The sequence below is a fragment of the Odontesthes bonariensis genome, chromosome 7, assembly GCF_027942865.1.
Source record: "Odontesthes bonariensis isolate fOdoBon6 chromosome 7, fOdoBon6.hap1, whole genome shotgun sequence".
NCBI lineage: Eukaryota > Metazoa > Chordata > Actinopteri > Atheriniformes > Atherinopsidae > Odontesthes > Odontesthes bonariensis.
In genome coordinates this window covers 15,469,513-15,496,542 of record NC_134512.1, presented here as the reverse complement: position 1 = coordinate 15,496,542, position 27,030 = coordinate 15,469,513, and the positions used below count along the sequence as shown (strand labels likewise).

The window sequence follows — 27,030 nt, the reverse complement described above, 5'->3', positions numbered from 1 at the left end:
GCAAAACAGGCCCAAAACATGATTCTATCTATCATCATCATGTTTCACAGATAGTTTAAGGTTTTTGGCCTTATGGTGGACGATGGTGGTGAATATCAATAACAGCCAGCGTGAGAGGTTTTCTTATTGCTTAGAAGATGCCCTGCGTTCTTTTGTGACTTCACAGACAACTACACACTTTTCTATTCGTGCTATCTGTGACTGATTTCTGTTTGTACACAACTTTTGAGGTTGACATTGATCTTGAATTTCCTCCACTTGTACACAACATGTGTGGACTGATTAAATCCAAAGTTTTTAGATGTGTTTTCTAGAAAAAAAAAAAGGAAACCTCTTTTAGGAGGATTAGCATAAAGATCTTTTTTAGATTTTCCATATACTGTTTTTAATTCGCTTGTGCTGTAATAACATTTTGACAAACATGTTATGAAGATTACACTTGGGTACATCTTGGTACCTGGTTGTTACATTCACTAAAAAAGCACTTGAATACAATTTCACCATCAGGATGATTTCTAACCCTAAGAGGTTCACATGCTTTAACAACTCAAAGATGCGTTATTGGAAGATTTTCCTGAAATTTTTTAATACTTTGGTCATTTCTTCAATTGGATTCTCTTCATCTACTGATTCTAATCAAATAATCACATTATATATTCTGCATTTTGGTGGCTTTCTATTTTTACAGCATTTCCATAAATGGTCTGCTTGTGTTGTTAAATTTGTAGTTTGAAAATATTTTTAAGCTTCCTGTTTGCCTTTGTAGAATACTGTATTTTCTGTAATACTATTTGATCAGACAGTTATTGATTTACAGCAACATATTTTGTAGAAATGGAAACGTTTTCCACCATCTGAGCTGTTTTATGATATTTTTATCAGAACATATTAACATTAACATAACTTGATACAGACAAGGGCCTCTATTGTGCATAAAACCATTTAAACCTTTTATTCTAAAGGTTAATTAAGCCAAGACTTGCTACCTTCAACAAAATAAATTCCCATGACAACACACAACATACACACATATTCACAGGAAGTGATCAAGAGATAGAGAAAGAGAGTTAGAGAGTTAAGTATGCGGTGCACCAAGTTATGCATCATTTACTGAGGCTCAATAACAGCCTTTCTTGCCGTCCGACACACCTGGTCACACAAAATGACACTTGCTGTCCTTTGAGAACACACAAAGCATATCTTCTTTCACCCTATGGTGCCCCCAACCAGACACATTACATCCCCACTCTACTATCTGCCCGTGACAGATGTATTTATGTAATAGTTTTGATAGGTATTGATCCATGCGGCGGAGCCAGTTAAGAAACAGAGAAAAATGAGATTTCAAAATCAAAAGGCTGGGAGGGGAGTTTGTTGGAGATTATGATTGACAGAGAAAGAAGGGAGAGAGAAAAAATTTGTGGAGAGTTGTGAAGGGAGCGATGATGGCAACACCTTTGGTATCAGAAGCTTGGGTGGAAAACTCACACAAGCACACCTGACAAAACAGTTGACAAGGGACTGTGGGAAAAGTAGCATGAACTCTCTGCTCTGCTTGCCTTTGTGTGCGTTTGGACTAGCATGATCACATGTGTGTGTATGTGTGTGACCTTGGCTTGGCCCAGTGGTAAAGTGGGGCGTCAGGAGAGTCAGTGTGTGAGCAGTCAAGCGTTCTCCCTCAGATTAGCAGGCTTTATTACTGCCACCAACCACTGGCCTGACAAATCCTCTTATTTCATTTTACCTTCCTCTACCCCAGCCTTGCTCTTTCTCTTTCCCTTCCTCATTTACTTCCCTAAAATCTTCCTCCCCCTCTTTCCGTCCGGCTCTGCGGCAGCTTTCCATGCTTCCCCTTGCATCCTGCCTGGCTTGCGTTCAGTTTTCCATTATAGTGTAACAGCCCTATTTTCTATTTCCTCACTCTTTTCTCCTCAATGTCTTTCCATCTTTGGCACTGCACTCTTCATACCTACGCAGCTCTTTTCTTATGTTCCTTTACTCCACCTCTTGCTCTGCTCCTCCCTCTATCTCTCCGCCTCTGCCTGCCTCTCTATAGTGTGATGAATCTGTAGACAGGGGCTAATAATTGTACTTCAGCCCAAGTGCTCATTTTTCTTTGTGTTTGAAAGCTGTGACAGGCAGGGGCTCTTTTTTCCCTCTCTGCCCCCCCATAGCCCTTCTCTCCTCCCCTTAATCTACCTTTTCTTTCTATCCTCACACAATGGGTGAGTAAAATAACTCAGGGTTTACAAGGTCATGCTGTCTAGTGGTGAGGACACACTGGGGATTTGGGGCTGGAAGGATTTCCTCAAAGGTGCTGTGTTGAGACTTCAATAAAAAACAGAGAAAGTTATAGATTGCACAAGCAGATCTACTGGGGGAAATAAGTGCATTTGATAGGGAATCAGTGTATTGCAGTCATGGATTCAAATCTTGATTTCTGTGGCTTCTTATGAAAAAAGAAATAGACTGAAGAATGATTGTGATTAGAAAACTCTGTTTGTTGCATGTGCAACCAACAATGTGAGGTTTCACCACTTTCATCCTCTGAAAGTACTTAAAATGTTCCACTTCCTGTGATACAGAAAATTTGCATCACATTCACAGTGTCTTGTCTCAGTAGTGCGCCAAACAGAAAAGGAAGTCTATTTTAGCCCTGCTGGTTTTAACATCTCTGAGAAAAATTCATCCAGCACAGCGAGTCGGGACAGCCCCACTGCACCTCTAAAGCTTCAGGCACACGCACGCACGCACACACACACACATACACATGTTCAAACACAGAAAATAGCAGTGGAAAGTAAACTGCTTTTGTCATGCTACAAGTGAATTACAGTACACAAAAATGCATGAGAGGCAAAATATTTTGACAAACAGATTAAAATGCATTAATCAAGTACGAAAATATATCATAATCCTAGAGTCCATCCTAAAAATACAATCTGCAAGCAAAGTACACGGTTAGATATTGAAAGATAATAATATTTTCATTGACTCACAAACAATGGTTCTTTATGAAAATTGATCAACAATTTCAATACCGTTCTCATCCTCAAAAAGGAAAGATGAAACAAGAGCAGGAGGGAGGGAATAGAACAAAGCATACGACTTTATTGCCTGCTGTAGTTAGATGGTAAATTTCCTCCTGGCAGATATTTATTGGGTTAGTTGAGTCCAGAGAGAGCTTTAACATTGATTGTGATCATTAAATATATCCGCTCGAAATGGCAACATGGCATTCCTTCACTCAATGGAGCCAATAGGAGCAGAACAAAGGCATAATCAAATCAATCCTCTCATAATTATTCTTTGAGAGGTGGAATTAATCACAAGAAGAAATAAAAACAATAATGGAAAATGAAATGGTCTGTCATAAACAATTACTGCCCAAATTGAAATAAACCCAGTGAAGGGGGAAAAAAAAATCAACTGTAAATCCAACTAATTAAAATAACATTCCAATGTATATTGGTTATTTGGTTTACACTGGCTTTCAGTTATTATACTGCTGGGCAGGCTGTGTTATTACAACAGAGAGAAAAAGGGAGAGAGAAATGAATAGAGAGAAACTGGATGGTCGGTGTGGGGCGGTTGACTGTGGGGTCAAAGGATCAAGGTCCTCCTCTTGTGAGAGCCATGATTCTCTCTCCTCTCTGCTCGCTGAGAGGAAGTGTAGCTTATTGATTAGCTATCAGATGATTCCGATAAGACCTGATCGATAGGACTTTGTATGAAAGCCAGGCAGGACCCTTCCTCTTCACTCAGGCACACACCCATGGATCGGCCACCGCACTTCAGACCAACGCAGACATCAAGTTGTTCGTTTGTCTCCTACGGATTCTTCCTTGCGTCTTGTGTCCGCCCCTCTAATCGAAAGCTCCCTCAAATACTCGCTAGTTTTCCAAATCCTATATGTTTTATTTAAGTGGAGTTGTTAGCCTGCAAGCGTATCTCAGCATGATGACAATGGCAGACTTTACATGAGTAAACTGTAAGGGGCACTGTATAAAATGTTATTTTGACTACAGCAACAAACAAAATGTTGAGGATGACCAAATAACAGCAGAGGATTTCACAGAAAAGTATTTGTGGGCCTTTAGTAGAGAGAAGGACATAAAATACAGGAGAAAGCAAACACACAGCAAATGGCCAGAAGTTGACCCAGTGTTCGCTGCACAGAACATATGCACATATGATATGTGACCAAAACCACGAGGAAATTTGGACCTAAAGAAAGATCAATTAGTCAAACTCAAGAATGTCCAGTTTATTGTTATACAGTAAAAAACATTATTCTTACAATTGATTTATGCCCAGTACAAGAGAAGAGAAGGAGTGGGGGCAACATTTAGAAGTCACAAGTATAGAATAAAGGTTTTTAGATGAGGCAAGAAATAATCTTGATAATTCATGTAGTGGCACAGACATATTGCATGTGAATGTAACAAAAAAAGAAAACTGTGGGGCAGAATGTCTAAGTGAAAATTAAATAACTTATAGGGTAAAGCACTCAAAAGGGCAACTAAACAGCTAACACGTGAAACACACTGGGAAAACCCATATGTTAACTCAGCCAGGCAGGCACTCAGGATAATGTCATCTCTCACCAGCACCCAGCAGACTTAACAAACAACAGGAGACTACGCTCTTTGATTACCAAACAGACACATTCTCACGTGTGACAGATCCATTGGACGAGTCACTTAGGGTAGAAGAATGACTACGAATGAGCCCCAGTCTGATCAGCACCACGGACAGTGCCCAGGTGCAGCCTTTAATATAATTAAAATATATATTTTTTTAAACAACGTAGTAAACTAAATATTGCATTTTACTCCTGCATAGTGTGGCCAGAGTAAAGTTATTGTGTCATATTCATTGTATTCTGCCTGAGTTTCTGCATCATATTATATTTATGAATGATAACTATTTGGATAATTGAACAATTCTAATGTAAAATCCAGGTCAGTTTAACACAGTGTTATCTCACTGGATTCCTCACTGTGAACATGTCAGATGCTGACTGCTCTGTGCTGAGTGGGTACGGGTGTGTGTGTGTGTGTGTGTGTGTGTGTGTGTGTGTGTGTGTTTGTACTGTATCTCTGCTTCATGTGTGTCCAGTGCTGGGAAAGGACAGTGATAAGACACCTGTAGTACAGGTACAGTACAGATTATAAGAGAATAGGACACCAGTATCAGTTATGTGCAAGGTGCTGCGTTTTTGTGACTGAATACTTTATGTGCGTGTGTGGGTGGGTGTTTTCGTATTTGTCTACAAAGAAGCAAAGAAGGAACATGCATAAGAGACCGAGGAAAATGTCTTCAGTTACAGTGCAGTTTGGATACTGTAAAACATTATGTGATTCTGTGTGCAGAAAATACAACAACAGAGTTGTTCTGATGATTTTTCTCTTTTGACACTAAAAGGCAGTAAATGATTCATCTTTTTTCAAGAGTGCCGGTCATCTGTGTGATCAGCCAATTGTTCAGTTGTCTGCAGACAAGATACAGTATGACTATTCTCGGTTGACCAAACCAGAGAGCAAATGGGTTTTGTTTGATCAAATTTTTTTTCAACCCACAGTGTAATGTTGAGGTTTTGTTAATATGCATTGTCCTTTTGTTAGACAGACACAAATATCTCCCCCTTATGGCCTGCAAATGAATGCACTCGGAGGATTTCAAACAAAGCTGCAAAATACAGTTTTATTGAATGTTCTCAGTCTAATTTTCTTCTTTTTTGCTTACAGATATCATCACACTGGAACGCTGTTTCTTCAACAACCTACGGCACCCGGACTGCCATAAGCACAATGTCTCAAAAGCGCCCATCCTCCCAGCGGCTTCAGGACAACAAACCTACAGCAAACCCAAATGAAGGGTTCAATACTAAAACTGATTTGAAAAAAAGAAGACACTAAAATCACCCATTCTGGTTTATCAACAAGGGAAGACATCCTGTAAATAAGACTTGCCACCATCTCTGTTCAAATGGACAAACATCATCTCATAAATATCTCCAAATTGTAATTAAGACTCACCAGAGTGCAAATTATCCATATTTTAGTTTGAGTCGAATAGCAAACAGAAAAATTATGATGTCCTCACCCCTTTAGCACCCTTAGAAATCAGGAGGTTGTAAATATTGTACAGACAACAAACAGGGACATTGATAAGAAATAAGATTATTGCAGAATAATGTACATAGCCATAAGAATCATACCTATAGTGTGTTTATATATATATATATATATATATATATATATATATCCACAAGTGTCACATGACCATTCATTTTTATTTCTTCTTGCCCAGAAAGATTTAGCACAAGGATTACCAAATCTGCTTTATGTGTCAATAGGAATATCATCACAGAACTAAACAAGACGACATTGAAAATACAGACTTTAATTGGGAAGACACAATATTTATCATACAGAACACTTTTGATAGAACCGGATGCATATGCCATAAAGTGTATGCTTACTAATACACCCAGTATTGTCATCAAAGCAGGTCATTTGCTTTCTTAAACTGAAGACTAACTAAAAGGCTACAGAAAAAAAAAGAGAAAGAAAAATCCTCTCCCGTGTCCTGATTCCCATTGTAAACTACCACAGCAGAGCTGAACGCAGCTGACACTTTAACTCATTTGGTAGACTATATATGAACCCCCTCCTGTACTGTATATGTAGTGTGTTTTAGCCCTGTAGTGATGTGTAATATCCAGATGGACGTCTGTGAATTGGCAGCTTTTGTATAGTGCAGTCACAACCTTCTATTAAGTTTATATGTAAGTCAACATCAACTGCTTTCTCTTTGATTCCTCTTTGGCTTGCCCCCGTCCTCCTCGTCCTCTGTCCATTAAAGGGCCTGTATTCCTATCGACCTCTCTGCAACCAGGCGCTCACTCAGCTCCCACAGGCTGGCAGCACTGCTCTGATCCTGGGCCTGGATGGATGGCAGGCAGCGGAAACAGTTGTTGAAGTACATGCCACCTAACCCCTCCAGCTCTGGAGCTACTGCACAGTACACTGTGGTGGCTGCACCTTGTTGCTGTGGACAGAGAAAGACACAGACAAAGAGACAAGATCAGTGGACGAATTGTGGCACTGAGACAGCTGAATGCTGTCACCCTGCAGGAGGAAACAAAATATGGAGAACTCATCTATTCACACACAGACATAGGATGCGTCCTGTCCAGAGAGGGCGAAGAGTGGACACTGACAACTATGCTCCTTATGAGACGCAAATATACAGACACCCAAACACAAAAAGAGACAACAGGACTGAGTGGTCACTGGAAGTTTGAAAAAAAAGAAAAAAAGACTCACACACTCTGTCTTGCCCCTCTCCCTGCAGCCCATAATGACTGAGTCAAACTACCATGGGAACAGCATAACCCCTTAATGTACATATATTTATATACGTATATTTATTTATTTCTCTACCTGGCTGTACAGGACCTCTGGTTATATGGGACTGTGTGAATGAAACAGATGTGTAGACTCACATTGGAAGGAGTGAGAACAAAAACCACAAAAAACTGCACCAGCTCCTGTCTTGGGGGGGATCACCATGGAAACAGTTTTATGTATATTATAAGTGCAGGTTTTAATGGTTATGATTACATATATTTTTCCCTTCGTCTGTATAGGGGTTCAGCCAGGTTTTCAAAGTTTAATATAAGTGTTGGAAATGATGCAAATACAATTTCTGCGTCTAAACCAGAAGTTAGTTGGTGATAGAAAAACTGTATTCTTACACACAATACACAAACATACACACACACATACCACAAGCCTATCCCTCTGGTTCTCCCCAAGTAATTACTCTCACAAGGTTAAATATGAGGATCATTAAGTCTCAACCCAGAAACTGACTCTGTTTCATGTCGTCTCAAACCGAGACACACGTTGGAAAAAGTAAAACAGTATTTGGACACAACCTGCTAAGTATTCTAATACACCCCGTCCTATCAGTCAGTAATTAGCTGGGATATTCTTGGAGAGAGATTTCTGTGACATTTTTAAATGAAAGTTGAAACAGCAGCAGAATAAACACGTCAGAGAGAATTACACACATAACCCGGCTGCTCAAAGAGGGATCTTTCATGTTGCAGCTCTGGCTAAAAGCTGCTGTGACAGCTTCCCTGCAAACTCCAGGGCTGGAGACGATTTCTGTACGGCCACATGAAATGACTTGCCTCTTTATCTCCCGATGAGAGTGATGAGAGTTTAGCACAGAGCACTGGCACGCACTGAGACAAGCCCATATGTGCCGTAGTCAAACATAAGCAAGACACACAAATACACACACATGCATAATGAAGGCACATTACACGCCAACTGTTTGAGCAGCTTCGTAAAGCAGCTGTGAGGCCGACACACATGAAGTGGAAAGATCCATTGAGGTCTACGGCATTTAAATTTTCCAGTACACAAATATACACTAAACGCATATGCAATGAACCACAAAAAATCACACCAACCTGATTTCAAGAAATATTTCCCTCAATACACACAAACCGACTCACACACAAACTGTGAATAAAGTTCCAACCAGATGAACTCGGGTGTGTAATGTTGCAGCAGCAGATTGAGCGTGTTTGAAGTGCAATGTGATGAGAGAGCTGGTAAACAGCAGATGAAACAGCAGCATCTCTCTGTGTGCCGCTGTCTGTCTCACCTGCCAGTGAGGCGATAACTTCATCCACATCACATGTCGCCATATCAAAGACAGACAAATGCCAAGCAGTGTCTCGGAGTTGAAGGTTCACACACACTCAGTTTAACTCATCTCCCTCACTTAGGGCATCTGATTTATTTCCTCTGAAAGCGAAATGCCTTTTAAACTTCACTGAAGATTTCAGTGGCAGCGGCTCTGACTGGCTGACGCCCCTTGAACTTGTTTGACTTTTAGAGCAGTTTGTGTCCAATTACCAAACTTGGTCATAAAAAAAAAAGAAAAAACTTGCGTGCCTAATCGAAAAATTTATGTGGCTGGAATCTCATTGAAAACCTCAGTATTTTTTTTCCCCCCCAACATTTCTTCCTCGTTTTGAAAAACATATCCAGACAACATCTTCTCTAGTGGCTGCAGCAGTCCAGTTAGTGGCAGATGAAGTATTACATAGACTGTTTGTACTGTCTTATTGGTGTTTAGCTCATCCCCCTCACCACTTGATCTTGTGACCTCTGTAAAAGATAAGGCTGATGAGATTAGGCATTAACATGCTCAGCCACCCACCACAGCCATTTATCATTGTGCGTGTGTTTGTAGATAGGAGGCAAGGCTTGTCCAAGGTAGTGAGACAGAGAACATGAGGGGGTGAGCGCCAATCTCTTACACCTAAAGATGCTAACACCAAATTCATACATGCATGTTTGAACACGAGCATGCATCTGCATACAAGCACGGACACAAGCATAATTAAACACTTGGGAAAATCTATGCGGAAGGTAAAAGGTGGCCATTCATAACCCGTGTCAATCTGTAAATTAAGCCTGTAAATGTATCTGTCTCCAAAATGAAGGATTTTGTTGTTTGCCTTTCTATCTTCTGCAACTAAATGTGAATCATTACCTTGAGAATAGTGGTTTTCAGAGAAATATCTGTGTTTTGAGCTCTTCCAACCAGAGCTGTGGACTGAATGATGACAAAAGGTCAAGACGTGGAAGGATTTTTCTCTGATTGACAAGCCTACTGAAAGCCAGTCACATGTTCCACCTCAAATATCATATTCTAAGGGCATCAATAATTTATTAAGGAGAAAGGGGCACAACTTTACATTTCACTCGTAGAGCTAATGAATTGCACTGAAGAGTTCATCTCAGCTGTTTATAATCACTTTAAAAAGCTGAGAAAGAAGTACGGCAAAATGGTTTAGACAAAATTAGGCGCCATTATTAAGGAGTCAGCATTCTGTAATCTGCAAGACTCCAGTGAAGACTTGAGACCTGATCAGGAGACATTTTCAATCACTTAAGTCTTCATTTGGACATTTCCTGGAAAAAAACCCCAGCTCCCCTATTACCAAACCGTTCTAGGGAGGAGTGAGGATGAGACAGAGGAGGTGCACCGAAACAACTCCAGACCTAAAAGTATCTCTATGCTACAATATAACATGAAGATCACAGCAATATGACAAACCAAATGAGCGGGGCAGTACAAGGTGCGATAGCAGATTATTTATAGACTGCTTTTGTTCATACCTACTTTTGTGGGTGATTAAAAACCAACACAAATACTGAGGACAGACACCCTGCAATAAACTTACTTTTGGTGAGCCTGTATTAGCCTGGAATTCAACACCACAGTTCTAGAACTGCTCATGGACCAGATCAATGTCTTCCAATCCCTATATTGATTCAATATCTGAGAACCTCATGGACTTGCAATAGAAATGTCCTTGTAAAGTGTTGTGCAATAATTGGTTGTTGGGAACTCTTTACTGAGCGTATTCACGAGCAAAAAGGTTTATGGGGGGAGATGTTTTGTTGTTGAACTAACAGTAATGTTACTTTTGCCGTGTTTTGTTCTGTGTCTTCATCACCCAAATTGTCCTCAGCTGTATGAGCTTTCTCTGACCCTATGCATGTGACCCGTCACCCCCACATCTGTAGTTATGTCATTGACCTGTTCCTCTGACCTGGGTGTAAATAAGCCAGTACTGTAGAGCAGTCTGTTTTCGGCCTATCCCTGTACATACAAACCTGTAAATACCAACAGCTATGCATGCTGAAAACCTAGCAGTTCTTTCAGGTACTTTTATAATCCCCAAATTCTCATATGGCATGTGCTGAAAAAAAGAAAAAGTGAAAAAAGTAGAAAAACAGAAAAGATTGAAATAAAAAATGTTGAAAATAAATGAGTTGCTAATATTGTCAGGCAATATCCTCTCTTGGACAGTGTGTGTAGAGTCTTCCTGTTTTCTTACTCCTGTGGGTGGTTCTCTTCCTTTGCCTGTCCTGTGTTTCTGCTCACCATCTGTGTCAGTTGTTGTCAGTTGGCATTTGTACAGCAGCGAGGGTTGAGGCAGAGAAGAGAAGAGAGGGAGCATTCACCAGCTGACCTCTGTGATGGCACTCCAGTTCAGCAGCAGTACTAAAGCTGGCAAAGCTTTTCACGCCCAGGACACAATTTGAGAAGTTGATTCCTGGCATGAACCGCAGATCATTACAGCATGCATCAATGCTTGTCATGTGAAGGCCCTCTGGATCTGCAGTAGCTCTAGAGAACTTTTTCAGTCACAACCAGAAGCTGGGAATTTTTTTTAGCCTACTTTAAGTTTGATAAGCTGTCACTAACAGAGGATCAAATTCTATTTTATGCTAATTCTACTGCGCCATTGCAAATAATATTTTATCCAGTCTCAGTCGCATTTTAATGATGTGTAAACTACATATTTTTGTTCTTCACCTTCTAATAGTAAAATACCAGAATTCCAATGGCTTTTGCTGAAAAAAGAATTTTTTTACCATAAGGAGTAATAAAGCTACAGAGTGCAACTGTAAAAGTATTTCCTGGCTTATAGCCTTAGTAAAGGGATCAGGAGGAGTGCAGTTTTTGCCTCAGCCCTCTGCCCAGCCTCATGGAGTAGCTTTCCTCTAAGTGGGACTCCAATCTGATTGTGATTCTGTTTAAGGAATGTTTTTTTCAACCTGTGATGTTTAAAATAGATGGAGGTGTCTGATTTTTAATCTGTGCTAAAGATATTTTACATTTAATAAATAACCATTGAAATCAATGTGTTTGCTATGTGTGTGTTTATGTGCGAGCTAATGTGTGTGTGCGTATGTGCAGAACTTCCTTTGCCTTCAGCCATGGTAACCTCTGCGAGTTGACAGCTCGGCTGAGCGTGCCTAGCCCAGCTGTAGAGGGAATCCTGGATAATGCGGTCCCCTCAGATAAACAAGCTGTCCCTCCATTCAGCTTGACCACTCAACCAAGATGAGAAGAGATTAGCACCTTAAACAACTCAGCGCACACTTCAGAAAGAGCCCTGACACTTGCCCCCATGAATCTGTGGTGGCCTCTGTCACCCTGACCAAAGATGACTTTAAATAACTGGTTTAAGCATCATTTTAAAAATGTAAGGCAAACAGTGTTGAAATTGAAAATGAATTATTCATGTCTAAACATCCAAGAGAGCTTGTTTAGCTCTTTAAAGAATAAGTAGATCCATTCTGCAGGAACTTTTTCCATAGTTATTACAACTATTGATGAGTGTTTTTCCTTACTTAACACACTGCAGGAGCATTCAACAATCAGGGTGCATAGGACTCAGTAAGGTTTTTTGGCACCAGCCTTGGAGTAGATGCTCCTTCAAGCATGAGAGCAGCCATCTGTGACATAACTGCATGGTGATTTGTCCATACACAAAGTGTATGGGGATTACAAAACAAACAAACAACAAAACAAATACAACTCCAAATCTAAAAACAGGTTTGGATGATGCGTAAAATGTAAATAAAAAATTAATGAAATCATGTACAAATTTGATAAACCAATATTAGATGAATGCAGGTCAAGAAGAAGCCATAGGTGAACATGATCTAGATCCTTCTCCAGACATAAGCTCATTTAAAAAGACTGAGGCAAAGTGGAAAACTGTTCTCTGGTCAGACTAATCGAGATTTGAGATTCAGTTTCAGTTACTGGTTTCATCAGTTCCTGAGGCGATGCCACACAGTGGTAAACATGACCTTATCCAAACTTTTTTTAATATGTGTTGCTGTAATCAAATTCAAGATGAGCTTATATTTTCAATCAAATAATAAGATGTCTCATTTTTAATGTTTGATACGTTTACTATATTCTATTGTGAATAAAGTCTGTTTTTATTAACAATTTACCTTTCTGCTATTGCTATTGTAGATAAAAACAAAAAAGTAAACATTAGTAAAACATTCAACATATCAACAATTCCTACCGTTTTCCTTACATTAATGAAACAAAATGCAGAAGAAAGGAAAATGCAGAGAGAAATAACACTGAAGTCCAGTGTTTATTGAGCCATTGTGAGATGGAGAAATCATAATGTGAAAATGTGTGACGAGTCTACCAACCACTGGCTGGCTGGTAAGTCACTTCAGCATTTCTATCTGTGGTGTGAATGCAATGAGGGGAAAAAAAGCCCTTGCAGGTATGAAATCCTTCAGAGAGCTCCCAATCCCAGTTTACCTCGTAAAGCCCCAAGAACTGTTTGGTCTGAAAATGCCTAAAAATTCTTCATTTCTTCACTAGGTCTCCCAAGCGATTAGTACACTTTTGGTCATCTGTATGTACCAAACTATATTTTGTCCCATCCATTAGCCCACAGGCTGATGACTAATACTCACCTACAGGCAGCATACTCCCCTGAGGGGCATTAAGGGCAGGATGGAAGGACCAGCCTCCTCCCTCCCTGCTTTTCAGTCGCTTCCTTAATCATGCCCGATCTGTCTGTCTGCTTTTACCCCTGCTTTCTAGCTCAGCCCCTTCTTTTCCATCAACCATTTACAGATTCGTATTTGCTTGTAGCCCCATCCCCCTCCGGCCCCATAACTTACAGAACCGGGCATACAATATTTCTGTAACTGAGGTCTCATGGGTAAACGGTTAGAGTATGACATCTTGATGGTAAATGGATCTCTTTCCCTGGAGTCCTACATCACAGATGAGCCCTGTTGTCAGTCTTTCTTTCTAAGCAAGCAGAGTGATGTAGTGCAGGATTAGAAAGCAGAAAAAGTAAGCCGCAGAAGGGTAAACTATACAGGAGTGACAGGAACACAACACAAAGCACTGCACATCTCCTCCTCCCACCCAATACCTCTACACTTTTACCTCCCTTTTCTCAGCGGCCCTCTCTTTACCCCATTTGCGCCAGATAAGATCAACAGAGTGTCTGTCATCAACAGCATCCTGTCGTGCTGTCATTGTTCATCTGTTATATGTCTATGTGTGTGTGCATGTGTGTAAATGGGCAGTCCAACACGACATCGCTGCATACATTTAGTGCCCCCATGTTCAAAGGGAACAATAGAACAGGAAGTGAGGAACGAAGAGGAGAAAATGCAAAGGACAAGAGGAGGAGGGGGAGCATTAAGACGAGAGGAGAGACAAAGAGAAGAAGAAGGAAACAAAGCAGAAGAGGAGGTGAAGGAGACAGGACACAGGGCATCCAAGGGGAAAATGACGAGGAGTCAGAAGGACTTGCGCAACGACTGTGAAACTATCTCATTTTTATCTTGTGAGAGGACTTTCGAAGTGATCCGCACAACCTAATTATTTTCCCCTAATAAAAGCAACATATGCTAAGACAATAAAAGGCCTTATTGGACACCTATTCATTAAAAAGGAACAGTAAAAAGTGTAGGACTCTGGCACAGGGATTAGCTTTTAAAAGGGCTTTTCTCTGGCTGGAAATGGCCTTAGTCTTCCTTTAGGATGTCCATATGGGTGCACAGCCCACCATAAAAGATCTGAATTATACATGAAGAGGCCTGGCTGTTTTATTGGCTGTGATTTTCCTTTTTGCTCTCACCTAATTGCATCAGTGCACGATACCTGTGTATGAGTGCAACACGGCATGCAGTTTAAGGTGAGGAAATGTTCAGTTGTAAAGTACATATAGCTAATGACAACCATTCAGCAGCAGCAAGATAACCTATAAATCACAAAAGTTTGTTAAGTTAGAAACATGTAGCTGAAATAAGGCAATCTGGTGACTCACGGCTGACAGTTTGACACGGTGAAGTCATTATTCCATATGGTCAACGTACTGCAAGTGTCACTACATTTCTATTATGAGCACAGCAATGCTGTCTGTGTGTCGGTATGTGTGTGTGATAGGCTGGTGTAATAGGGCCACACACAGGTGTGTGTATGCTCACCTCCTCACTGATGCACCAGCTAATTGGTCTCCTGCGGCAAACTGACATATTCGCACACTCAAAATCTCACACACACACACACACACACACACACACACCAAGTCAGGTGTTTGTGCTTACAAACACACATACAATCCAGCGTGCAATAGTTACATCCACATGTGTGCAGGGGTGTAAATTGCATGTGTAAATATGCACAGACATCCAAACATGAGGATGCCTACATGCCTACATTCCTGGGCAGCCTGCAGAGTGCATCTCCAAATCAATTTGTTATCACAGTCCTGACTCTGAGTGATGAATGAGACCTCAACAGAATGTTCCTAATGTCCACACACCTCCTTTAAAGTGCTGCAAAGGATAACAATTGACCACAAAAGAGAACAGTACTGTAACATGCAAATGATGATAGGAAATGCCTCCAAACTCTCCAACACATAAAAGGCTGCAGCCTCATGGAACACAACAGAAGTGCATTTTTAGGAAAATATGTGAAATGAAGGGGGAAATTAACAGTGAATGAAATCTAATCATATAAAATGTACAAAAAGAGGGATTTTGCTAAAAATGAAAATATTTATTGTTAATTCTTCTTCCTGGCAGTTTTTCTTCAGTTGTGGTTTTTTGTGTCCTCAATATTTTTGTTTGCTCACAAGCTCCCTGTAACCCAAAATTAACTTTATCTTCCTCATTTCATCCATCTTCCTGACTGTGGCTGGGAGAAACTCAGTTTGTCATTTTCCCTTACAGTACCCATTCTCCCTGCCACCCCCATCCCTCGTGGTGGAGGTCGAGTGGGAGAGGGATGTTCTGTTTTAAATAAGAAGGCAGCACTGGCCCATTAAACTCTGATAGTAATGATATTAATTTGGCAGGAACGTGTCATTTTCACAGGAGAGCAACTAGCTGAACTGTCATTACGCTCACACACATACACACACACACACACACGCACACACACACACACACACACACACACACACACACACACACACAAGCATTCTGGCTTACACACACTCACACTATCTCATCCTTTCTTTCTCTCACACACACAAAAAGAAACAGGAGCATGTCACAGGAGAGCAGCTAGCAGTAACATTATGAGAGTCAAATGGGAATGGGAAAAGATTAACATGCCCTTGGTCACAATGGCAGCAATGGTGCAACCTAAGTCCACCTCCCACATCTACATGCTTCTCAGCACCTTTTACCCTCTTCTAAAACACTTTGTCCTGTTCCTCTTCAACTGACACCTTCCTCTTAACATCTTTTCTGATTCCTTCTTCACGTTTTGCTCAGCTTCTTCCGTCATCTTCAACCATGCAAACCATTCAGCAGGTTCATAGCTAGATAGTGGGGACAAAGAGAGGATTGCAGTCCATTCTCTGTAGCGGCCAGGCTGAAACACTCACATTATGAAAATTGTTTTTTGCTCAAAATAGATTTTTTTAATGAAGCCTAATAAGCACAGAGGACCTAACTAATCAATATGTGACTGAAAGTGATGGCAATTTCCCTGTGTTAGCAGTATTCTTATGAATCCATCAACAATCAGTCAGCAACTTTGTACAACCCCAAATCAGACTAAGTGTATCAAATGAAAAGGGAAGATATGGAAAACGCAATAAAGCGCGTAATGATTCTAACACTGCCTTTTATTTCTTTGCAGGCAGTACGAACCCAAGATATTTTATATATTTTAGTTAACTTATCTTATTTGTTAATATACATCCATATTTGAATTGCAGGTCTGCAACACATTCCAAAAGAAGTTGGGCAAGTGAAGCTTTAACCACTTTTTTCTGTTGTCAGCTGTCGATTTGTCCCATTCCTCCAGAAAACACACCAGAAGGTGTTCAGCAGTACAGGCTCATGTCACATTTTTTGTTTTGAAATTCTCCATCTTCTCTATCGGGGGCAGGTCAGAGCCACAGGCAGGGCAGGACCCATAGTCTTTGTAATGTGTGCAGAATGTGGTTTTGCTTTGCGTTTTTTTGTCTCTGGAGCCCAGGGCGTCCATTTCTTCCAAAAAGATCTGAAACACTAATTGCTCTGAGGTCGCCTCTGGACAAGGTTAGCGTAACACCTTTTTTGCACGGTAAAGTTTTAAGTGGCATTTGTTCATTCAACTATGTACATTAGAGCTTGATAACGGTTTCCCAAAGTAATCCATTGTGCATGTGGTTATATCAGGCAGCGATGAAGGATAGCTTTTGATGCAGCGCTGTCTGAGGGATCGTAGATCACAGGTGTTCAGTGAAGCCTGTCTTTTTACCCACTAAATATAATATTCTGCACTGTAGAGGAATATGCAAATCCCTTTTAATCTGTCTTTGAGGAACATTATTCTGAAACAGTTCAATGTTTTTCTCACAAATTTGTTGACAAACTAGAGATCCTCTGTCCTTCTTTAACTTCACTTTGACTCAACTTAAAGATCTTCTCTTTCATGGATACCGCTTTTGTACCAAATCATGATTGCAACCACCTTTATTGACTTAACCTGTTTGACAACATCCTTATTTTTTCCTTTTACTGCCTTACTAACACTAAACTGCCCCCATCCCAAACTTTTTTTGAGATGCAGGCCTGACATGCAAAAGTGGAAATGAAATAAAGTTGATGAGTAACTTGGGTTCAAAATGTCTGAAATGAAATAGAAGTAAAAGTAAAGGTTGGAATAACTGCTTTAAATTAAAAGTACTTTAAATTAGCCCCACCTGCAACTGCTAAAACAAACACTGATGCTTCAGCAATAATCGAGGAATGATAATAAATCAGTCAGAGGTTCCAAATAAATATTTATTCTTAAATACTTTTGTAGGACTTGCAGGGTTTGTTGGAGTATTTTCACATTGCTGTACTGGCTCTTTTACCCAAAAATAGTTTTTCTTCTGCTAATGGTGCCAAAAAAGTACCGACAGCCTCAGGATGAGGCTCAATCTGACCTTCAGTTTATATGATTAGTCTTGACAGATGTTCTAGGAAACACCACAAATAAGTAGTCCAAGTGAGTCACAAATTTCACGTGAATTACTTTATCTTTAAATTCCAGTCTGTTATTGTCATCCAACCACTGACAATTTCCTCTATAATGGTTTGAAAGGTGAGATTTTCATGGCAAAAACAGGAGCTTTGCACACCACAGTCCAGATATATATCATGTTTAAAAGTGTGCCTATCTATTGAACAATTAAAACTTTAAAGGCACACGAGAAACCATTAACAACGGTATTTTGTTGATCGGTCACTCTGCTGCACTTTCCAGGATATAACACTTATGAGAGCCGTCCAGCGTCTGTCTCTATAACACTGCTAAATATACTCACACACACTCGGGCACACAGGTCACTTACACATGCCTTCATCCATCAACATAGAGTGACCATGAAAACAGTAAACACACCACAGAGGTTTGTAAAGGCACTGTTCAGTGTAAAAGAAAATGAAAATGGATTGTTTTTAATTGATATGAAGATGTGATCTCTGTGTGTGTGTGTGTGTGTGTGTGTGTGTGTGTGTGTGAAACAGTATGTGCATCCTAATATGTTTTTGTAAGAATGTGCGAGGGTGTTTCTCTGTGTGTCCATGCTGACCCCATCTCGGCACTCCTGACTGGTTGAATGCAGGCTGCATAAATTAGTGCTGATGCAGTGCGATGTAATTATGCTGCTGTCAGGATGGCCCCTCTCCTCAAATTCATTTTAATAAAGTTGGTCTCCAAGGTTACCGACCAGGGGTCACCTTCGATGTCAGTCCCTGTGGATCACACCCACAGGACATTCTGAAAGTCTGTGGTCGTAGTACAGTAACACTGTACAGAGTGGCGAGATAGGATAGAAAATACAGGAAATGAGAAGGAGTGGTGCACGAGGAGTGTGTGGGAGCGTGGAAAAAAGAATAAAAATTAGACAAAAAGAGTAAAAAGGAGAGGGGAGACAAGGGTAGAAGGACAAGGAGAGGGCGAGGGAGCGTCTCTCTTGGGCAGATGGCGGGGTGTATTCTCATTTGTCCTGCTACAGTGTGTGTGTGCCAACACTAACCTCCAGGGCAGAGCTGCAGTACAGAACACGCTCTCAATTAGCCAATAACACAGAGAGAGGGAGAGGCACTGCTCTGTGTCGGCACCACAAACACTTAAACAAACAGGACACTGGACACTGCTGCAACACCAGCTGCTGAAAGACTTCTACAAATTAACCAGGTTGCCATTTACTTGCAAATACCATTTCGTTATCGAAGTGCATAATAGTTTTACTGCAAATCATAAATGCCTTGTACTTTCTCACAATTTTTATAAATAATGCCACAAATAATGAAGACACAATTTTCAATAGTTTGGGGACTGAAAAGCTAAACAAACTATTGAAATTTGACAGCAGATAACATGTTTCAAATTCCTCACATACACATGCCTGGTTTAGGAGCTCTCGCCGTTATTTCTAACATCCTTGACGCTCCTCCAGGACAATGTAATTTCTCAACGGACATGATATTTCTTAGCTCCCGACCTTCTTGTCACCAGACACATTATCGTGCTTTCTGTGTCTGCATGCGTAAACCAATAGGAACTCTGCAGACACACATGCAGTATTATACGAATATTTGAGGCTACATGCAATTGACCAGAGGAACCTCGTAGACTGTTGCAGATGAAGCTTTCAACAATAAAAAATCTTATCTTATCTTATTTAATTTTTTGTTGCCTAAACTTAACCAAGTAGTTGCAGTGGCTGCAGCTAAGTGAATAGCTGAAGCAACCGAAGACAGAATGAATGTTAATAATGAAGCAAAAAATAGTTGTCTCAGGGTGTCTCTAAAAAAACAGTCCCGTATTTGCAACTCTCTCTTACGCCCATCCAACCTCATTAACCTGCGATTATTGTGACTTTAACACAGTGCCATAACCATTTTTACCGGAGCTTCAGGCTCTCTGAACTCACTGCAGTTTTCTCCTTGAAAAGTATGCATTGCTATGAAGAAAACAGCACTGTGACATCACAGGAATAGTTGAAGAAGAAGACATACCAGAGGTACAATTAGCATACACAGAGAAAATTGCAGTTTCAACTTCTCTGTCTCACTTTTAAGGGTTTTTTAATGTTTTTGGAAATTTATAATAATTGTAGCTCTGGTTTTGATAGTTATATAGCTGCTTTTAGAGATGGGTCTGCTTGCACACTCTTCCCTTCGGGTCTTCCTTTTTTCCCACTTGCTCCCTGCGTGCCAGGTTACAAAAATTGGGAGGTGCACAAACAAAGCATTATAGCGACTGTGTTGCTTGTCAATAGTTTAACACTGTAGGAATATGTTGCATTTCGTTGGCGCAGTTTATTACCGGCACAACTGAAGTGGTGCATCAGTAACTGATGCAAAGACGCCTGGCAAGATGTAGCTGTAGATCAGTTTCCTATACATCGAAAAAAGAAGCTCAAGGGCTACCCAGTCAGTTGAAAACAGTTGAATCTTCCAGGGTTTTATTTATCCCAAAAGGAAATACAATTTCAAAAGAAAACATAATTTCATTTTGGGATGAATAACATATTTTTTCATTTAATTTAATTGCAAAACATGGCACAAAGTCCTGTCAAAGTATCAGGATGAAGAGTTGGGAATCAGAATGCATTGCATCATCTGCCTCTGCCTTGATATGATAATATTTCCCATTACAGGCGGTGTTTGATGTTGCATTGTCTGCAACTTAATGAATTCACACAAATACTCTCCCTGCACTTTGTATGGTCATACAGCAGTCATACAGTGTTTGAGGTGGTATAACCTCACAGTGTGGGCCGAGGTGACTTTGACTGCCTGTGTAATAGTTACAGCAACACGCTTTGTTAGCTGCAGGTAATTTATGGTTGAACTGGCCTGATAGTCTGATACGATTGACTGCCCCAACTGTCTTTACCAGCCAGCCCCAAAGACACAGAGGAACGCTCTATCTCAGGAGGAAAGAAAAAGACATGAAGACAACAGACTGCAGGGTGACTTAAACTGTTGCTAGACGAATCAGTACTTAGCCTGCAGAGAAATGTAAAAAGTGAGCGTGACAAATGCATGCGAGGCTATGAGTAATGCAGGTAAAAGGCACTGACAGGGTGGGAAAAAATAAAGTGTTGCAGAGCAGTTTAGTTCTCAGCATCTCTCTCTCGAGGTGTGCTGAGAATTGAATTGCATTAAAAACTGACAGTCTATTCATCTGAACCATATCAAGAAAGAACATTTAGTTAATTGAATGATTAATAAATTCAGCTTAGTCACACTATTTCACTCTGGTGCTGCCTTTGGATAAAAATGTCTGCCAAATGGGAGACGTCATATATCACTTGTTTGAAACCTGTGGCTGAAACTCGAGCTGAGCATCGATATAAGTTGAACCAGTTCAGCTGTGTATACAAAGTAATTGAGATAGAGCAGTTCAATAGTGAGTTGTTTAACCTTGCACTCTTGTGCCTTCCATCCTCTGTTTTATCAGGAGAAGATGTAAAGTCTTTTCTTGCTGGCTCATCATCACAGTGAGACACATGTTCACTTGAAACTAAAGTGCAAATGGAGAGCCGACCGGCACTTGTCTTTATAATATGGACAGACATGCGATTCTTCACACCCACTTCGCTACACCTTCCTCACCTAATAAAGACCGGCACTGACCCGTGCCCTACACACACCTTTCCTTCAACCCCTCCCCTAATCCAGACAGGCAGGAACATCCTTACTGATTTCTCCCTTCCCTCATACCCCTATCTCCAGGATCTGCTACTCTAATCTGGTCTGTCAGTCCAAGCAGATCCTTGACTACTGTTCTCCTTTCATCTCCCGCCTTCAAACAGAATGAGGATGCTTTCATAATACTGGGTGAGTGACAGGTAGTGGAGTTAGGTGAAAACAGGCCTGTGATGTGGACAGGCACTTTGTCCTACTTAACTACACTAATGGAGGATAAGAAGCCTGTCACAGGGACAGGTGGCGATAGGAAAGGACAGAAGACACAGACACTCATCTTTACTCATGGACAATTTGTAAATTTAGAGAAGGGATGTGCAATGTGTTACATCAGATAGCAGAGGATGAGGCAGAGGGCAAGCATCTCCAATGTCAGCACAATACTTTGTGTTTGCTTCGTGTTTAAAAGAAAGACATTTTTTTCCTAGAAAATTACCTTTAAAGAACAAAAAAGCTTCCTGTTTGGCCACAGAGCAACTAACTGATGTTAGCCAGCAAAGTCCAAGAACAATGTTTCTCTTATTCCCACATGGAGCACTCCAATTTCAGAGTTACATTACCACACAAATCACAGGTGAACACACATAAAAACGCACACTCTCATCTGAGTCACAGCTTACACACCCAGTAGTCAGCCTTTTGAATGGATGGCACCTGCATACAGGAGGAGGGGGCACACAAATAGGATTCCTGAGAGGAAGGGGGTTGTGCAGTGGCGGTGGGGTGAGATTGAGTCCATAAATAGGATTGTGTAGGAAGCAGGGCGCACTAAATAGGATTGTAATGTACAGGAAAGGATGTATAAATAGGATATGAGAGTCAGAGTTGTGTTCTCACGAGTTCTGCGTCCCTGTGGTATAAGAGTTCTGTGGACTGGCTTTCAGTGTGTGGGTGTATGTGTGTGAGAATGTTTGCGTGTAAGTAAGTAAAAGCTATTAATGTGGAGGCTAATCTTGAGGTACCTGTCTCCTCAGGCAGAATGTGACCTCCACAAGCCAAGTTCACCCATGTTTGTCCTCCCATCTCATTCCTCACCTCCTCCCCTTTCTTCCTCTCCTCCCTCTCCTCAATCTTCACATCCATTTCTTTATTAACTTTTGTCACTTTGATTGTCATATTTCATAAAAGAGAGCAGTGTTTTGTTTTTTTTAAAGTCTTTTCCTGAACTCTTCGAACAGGTAAACCGTTAATCTCTTGCTGGGAGTGTGCTGCTTCCCCTCCAAGAGAGGTCGACGGTCAAATCTCTATCTCCCCCTCTCTGCGGCTTCCACTCTCTCTACTTTTGGGGTCAGTGGGCTTTGGGAGCTGTCAGCTCAGTGTTGGTGTCTGTTGGCTGACAGACTAAAGTCAAAGGTGAGGGGTCAGGAGTTAGAGGGCAGGATGTGACCCTGAAGACAAACAGCATGGGGAGAGGGTCATCCCCTCGAAAGAGCTTGTCATTCTCCACGCAGGGGGTGATGTACTGTGAGCATACAGTGTGTGCATGAAAGTGTGTGGATCCCTCATATTTGCATGATGATGCCCGCTCTATTTTGTACACACTCACACCCAGCCCCCTCACCGCAGTGTGTGTGCGGCATGGCACACACTGTGATATGATATGTGAGATGTGTCATGTTTGTATGTTTAAGGGCCTCTGTCAGTGCAGCTCCTCTGCTCCACTTATAGTTACTTTACAAACCTGTTTACAAAACCAAGGTCACAATGGAGTGCTATGAAAACATCATCCTCTATATAAACCAGGGCAACAATGCATACACAACTGACAAAGACACAGGCAATGCTCTCATACAGCCATATCATCATATTTGAAGCTCCAAGGTAAGCGTGTATGTTTGTGTGTGGGACACATGAGAGCACGCTTGCCTCCTCCAGACAGGTAATGGATGGTCGGACTGAAAGAGACGGAGGGGAATTAAGATAAACACACTCTGATAAAACTAACCTGCCCGGTGCACTGCTGTCTGTTTACTACGAATTAAAACGTATCACATGTGCCGCATGCACATCCAAGCACAGCAGCATGCACACATAAACTCTGATACCTGCGTACATGCATGCGCACACACAAAACTTACCCTAAAGACTTTATGATGGATTTATACTCAAAGGCACACTTAAATGGTGGAATAAATGTTTGGACAGTGGTGGCTCTTTGAGTAATTGACCTATGAATCATACACAAGAGATCTTGTGAATTACGAAGGCAAATAAAGTCTCCATTTATCAGGCTGCTATTATAAAATCTTAAGCAGATTTAAACAGAAATGTATATGCTCAGACAGGGCCTTTATTTGTTGCAGCGAGGTGTCCTACCTACAGATTACGCTGACTAACCTGGTGACAATCCCATTCTGAGTGAAAAGCCATGTTTGGAACAGAGAAAGAATGAAATTGGGGTCAATACTGAAAGGTTAAAAGGCCTTCACTGAAAAAAAATCTAGGTGAAATTACTGTTCACTGTAAGTTCTAAGATAAATTGTTGCATAACGTTTGATTAGCTAACAGTTTGGAATATAAATTTATGTTAGTATTAAATACAAAAATTGGAAAATGTCCCAAAAGAAAAAAAGTCTTACACACTGGTCTGTTACACAAGAGGAGAGATAAGGCCAAAAGTTGGTATGGGCACACACTCCCCTGTGCAAACATACTTCATACGTGCACGCACACTTTCCAAGTTTATGCACCAGTGAACTAAGTACATAATGAAGTGTGACATATCAAGCAAAGGCGCTAATGGGGTGTGAAGTCATTAGTGAACTCTGTCTCTCTTACACACACACGCACACACACTCAACCTTGTATGAGCATAACAACAGACCTATTCTCTCAGTCTGTACTTGTGAGGTGTGAATGTGATAAGCCCGTTAGGTAATCCTGGCCCCAGGATAATATTGGTGAGCTATGGGCTTTACAGTGCAGCCTCTCCAAAATGCATTTCCACGTGTATCGTATATGGCTTGTGTCAATGCAAGCTGTATCGTATGCAGGAAATAAGCATGAAGTGCTGGTGAGAGAAATACCATTCAACAGTTGAAGTGTTTGTCCCTTTGTTGGCGCTCACAGACCTGACATTCACAGATCTCTGACAAATGCTTGTGTGTGTTAGGCTGATATGACTGACATAATGTTGTCTGACGCATTTACAGCTGGAACGGCAACAAGAAAGAAAAAAAGGGAGAGAAGAAAGAGACACATGAAGAGTAAGAGACTAAAAGCTTGTCAGTCCCTCTTAATTATTCTAATTGCTGAGCTCAATGCCAAGGTTTATGCATTCCCCTGGCACAACACCCCCCCCCAAATCACACTCACACACACATGATTTCAGTCACAGGATTGCCTTGAAACCTCTCCTCATTCCTCAATTTGTCCTCTTCCCTCATCACCATACAGAACTTACCCATCTCTCTCTTTTCCTCAGTTTCTTCTATCAGCATGCCTCCACCCTCAGAGCACCCTCTTATTCCTCCACTCCTCCCCCTCTCCTCCCATCACAACAGACCCTTCTGCTTCCTCTCCCCAGCCACTCCTCTCCTCCACCCCTCCGTTCCTCCGAACTGGATTAAAAGTACTTTTCATTACCCGTGCGGGAGATATGGCACTTAAAAATCACCCCATTATCATTTTTCACCCAGCAAACAGCACACACTCTCACAGAGACATAATTACCACACCCTGTCATACCAGGGAGATGGAGGCTGCTGATTTCCAGCCAGGCCGTATGTGTCACTCTGTGTGTGTGTGTGTGTAAGAAACTGCTGCCTGTCCGCCTGCCTGCCTGCTTCTCTTATTGATATTAAAAGCGCTGCATAAACGAGTGTTTAAAATGGCTGTCAGAGGGGGAGAGAGAGTGGATCCACTCCAATCACAAACTGCAGCACACATCACTGGATCCCTTTTCCAGCTTGGCACATGGTAATGGCCTGGAATAACAGAATACTGCCGGATGATTCCCATTCCCACTTTCCAAGTTGTGCAAAGCTATGAGGAGGCAGTTGAAATGGGAAGGAGTGAGTGATAGAGCTGGCTTTAACCAATCAACACTTAACACACAATGAATTGGAAGTCATATGATGAATTGGATTCGTGTCAAGGCTTGTTCTTAATGGCCGAAGTGCGTCAAATTGTGCAGCTGGAGAGGGAAGGGGAACCGACACACTAATATTCATTTAGGAAGCCGGTCAACATCACAGTTGCACCAGTTTTGCAGGGGCCATGCTTTCGTTCACAGCATTCACAAGGGGGTGTTAAGTATATACATGTTTAAAACACTCCCTGCACCCCTTAGACATTCATCAACGTGACAACACCTCATGGCGGCCCCCCAATATCACTCTGCAGGGGCCTGCTGTTGGCCTGTCAGAGGAATGGGTGTCTATAATTATGCCTTTAGATAAAGCAGGGATAAACGTGGGTCCTGCATGATTAACTGGGTTGCTGTTTGATCACATTTGACTAATTTGCGGCATAAATCTTCAGGCTGGCGCCGCTGCTAGAGGCCATTAGCCCTGACACCGATACCCCTGACAGACACACATACACACACTCAAAACTCATACCTTTTAGAGGAAAAGCGAAAAGGAGGGGAATGCTGTTGGCCTTAGTGATGCTGTGTAGGTGGAGAGCGGATATGAAAACAAAAAACATCCTCTTGCTCATAGTTCCACTCCAAATCTATCAGCATGAGGTCAGGAGAGGGGACTGGGGGGTACATGTGTGGCTGGTGGTACACCAAAGGACTATATAGAGAGAAATGCAGGTGTACTGGTTTATAATATTAAGCAAACATGAGCTCTGAGGTCTAATTATGACACAAGGGAGGTTAGAGAACGAGAGAGGGAGAGATTCAGTACTGTGTGGTGAAGTGGATGCTGAAGCCAGCAGAACCAGCCTGGTCATTTGTAAACAGGTAACGATGCAGGCCAGGTGTACGAGCATATGTACCAATGAGCAAGGGAGGAAACGGGAAGAGAGAGGGAGTCTGAGAAGAGAGGGAAGATGGGAAACAAGGTGGGAGGAGTAGAGGGAGGATCTAATTAGGGTGAATTTACAGTGCCCTGTGCCAAACAGCTAAAATGGCCAACTGGGCACAGAGATTTATTACTGGGTTAAATTAGGTTGTCTAGTGAGGGTTGGTAAGACCACCTGCAGCCGTCAATTGTCACACTGATTATAACTATTATAAGACGGCAGTGGCGTAACAGAAGCTACACACACAACAAGTTAAACAGTGTATTTTTACAGATGCAGCTTCCAAAGAAACCAATATTCTTTTGTGTTTAGGACAATATCAATTGAGTCAAGTGAGTGATTAATAATGATGCTTGAACCCATTTAGCATGAATCAATGAACCTCTGGACAGAAGGTTTCCAGTGCAAGGAGCCTTTGCCTCCATTTGCATCAGTATCCTTGATCAAATCTGCA

The 27,030-nt window shown here is 41.3% G+C and overlaps 2 protein-coding genes across 2 annotated transcripts in view; one reads left to right on the top strand and one right to left on the bottom strand.

Annotated features, from left to right (window-relative positions):
• Positions 1-11,749, top strand: part of mafb (MAF bZIP transcription factor b) — a 51,304-nt gene extending 39,555 nt beyond the window's left edge. The window contains exon 3 of the mRNA XM_075469671.1: positions 5,751-11,749. The gene's annotated coding sequence lies outside the window, so the exon portion shown is untranslated. The remainder of the gene's footprint in view (positions 1-5,750) is intronic.
• The window catches only part of wwox (WW domain containing oxidoreductase), a 144,108-nt gene continuing 121,390 nt past the window's right edge, over positions 4,313-27,030 (bottom strand). Inside the window, exon 9 of the mRNA XM_075469670.1 lies at positions 4,313-7,056. Coding sequence (XP_075325785.1) covers positions 6,865-7,056 — 192 coding nt within the window. The 3' untranslated portion in view covers positions 4,313-6,864. The remainder of the gene's footprint in view (positions 7,057-27,030) is intronic.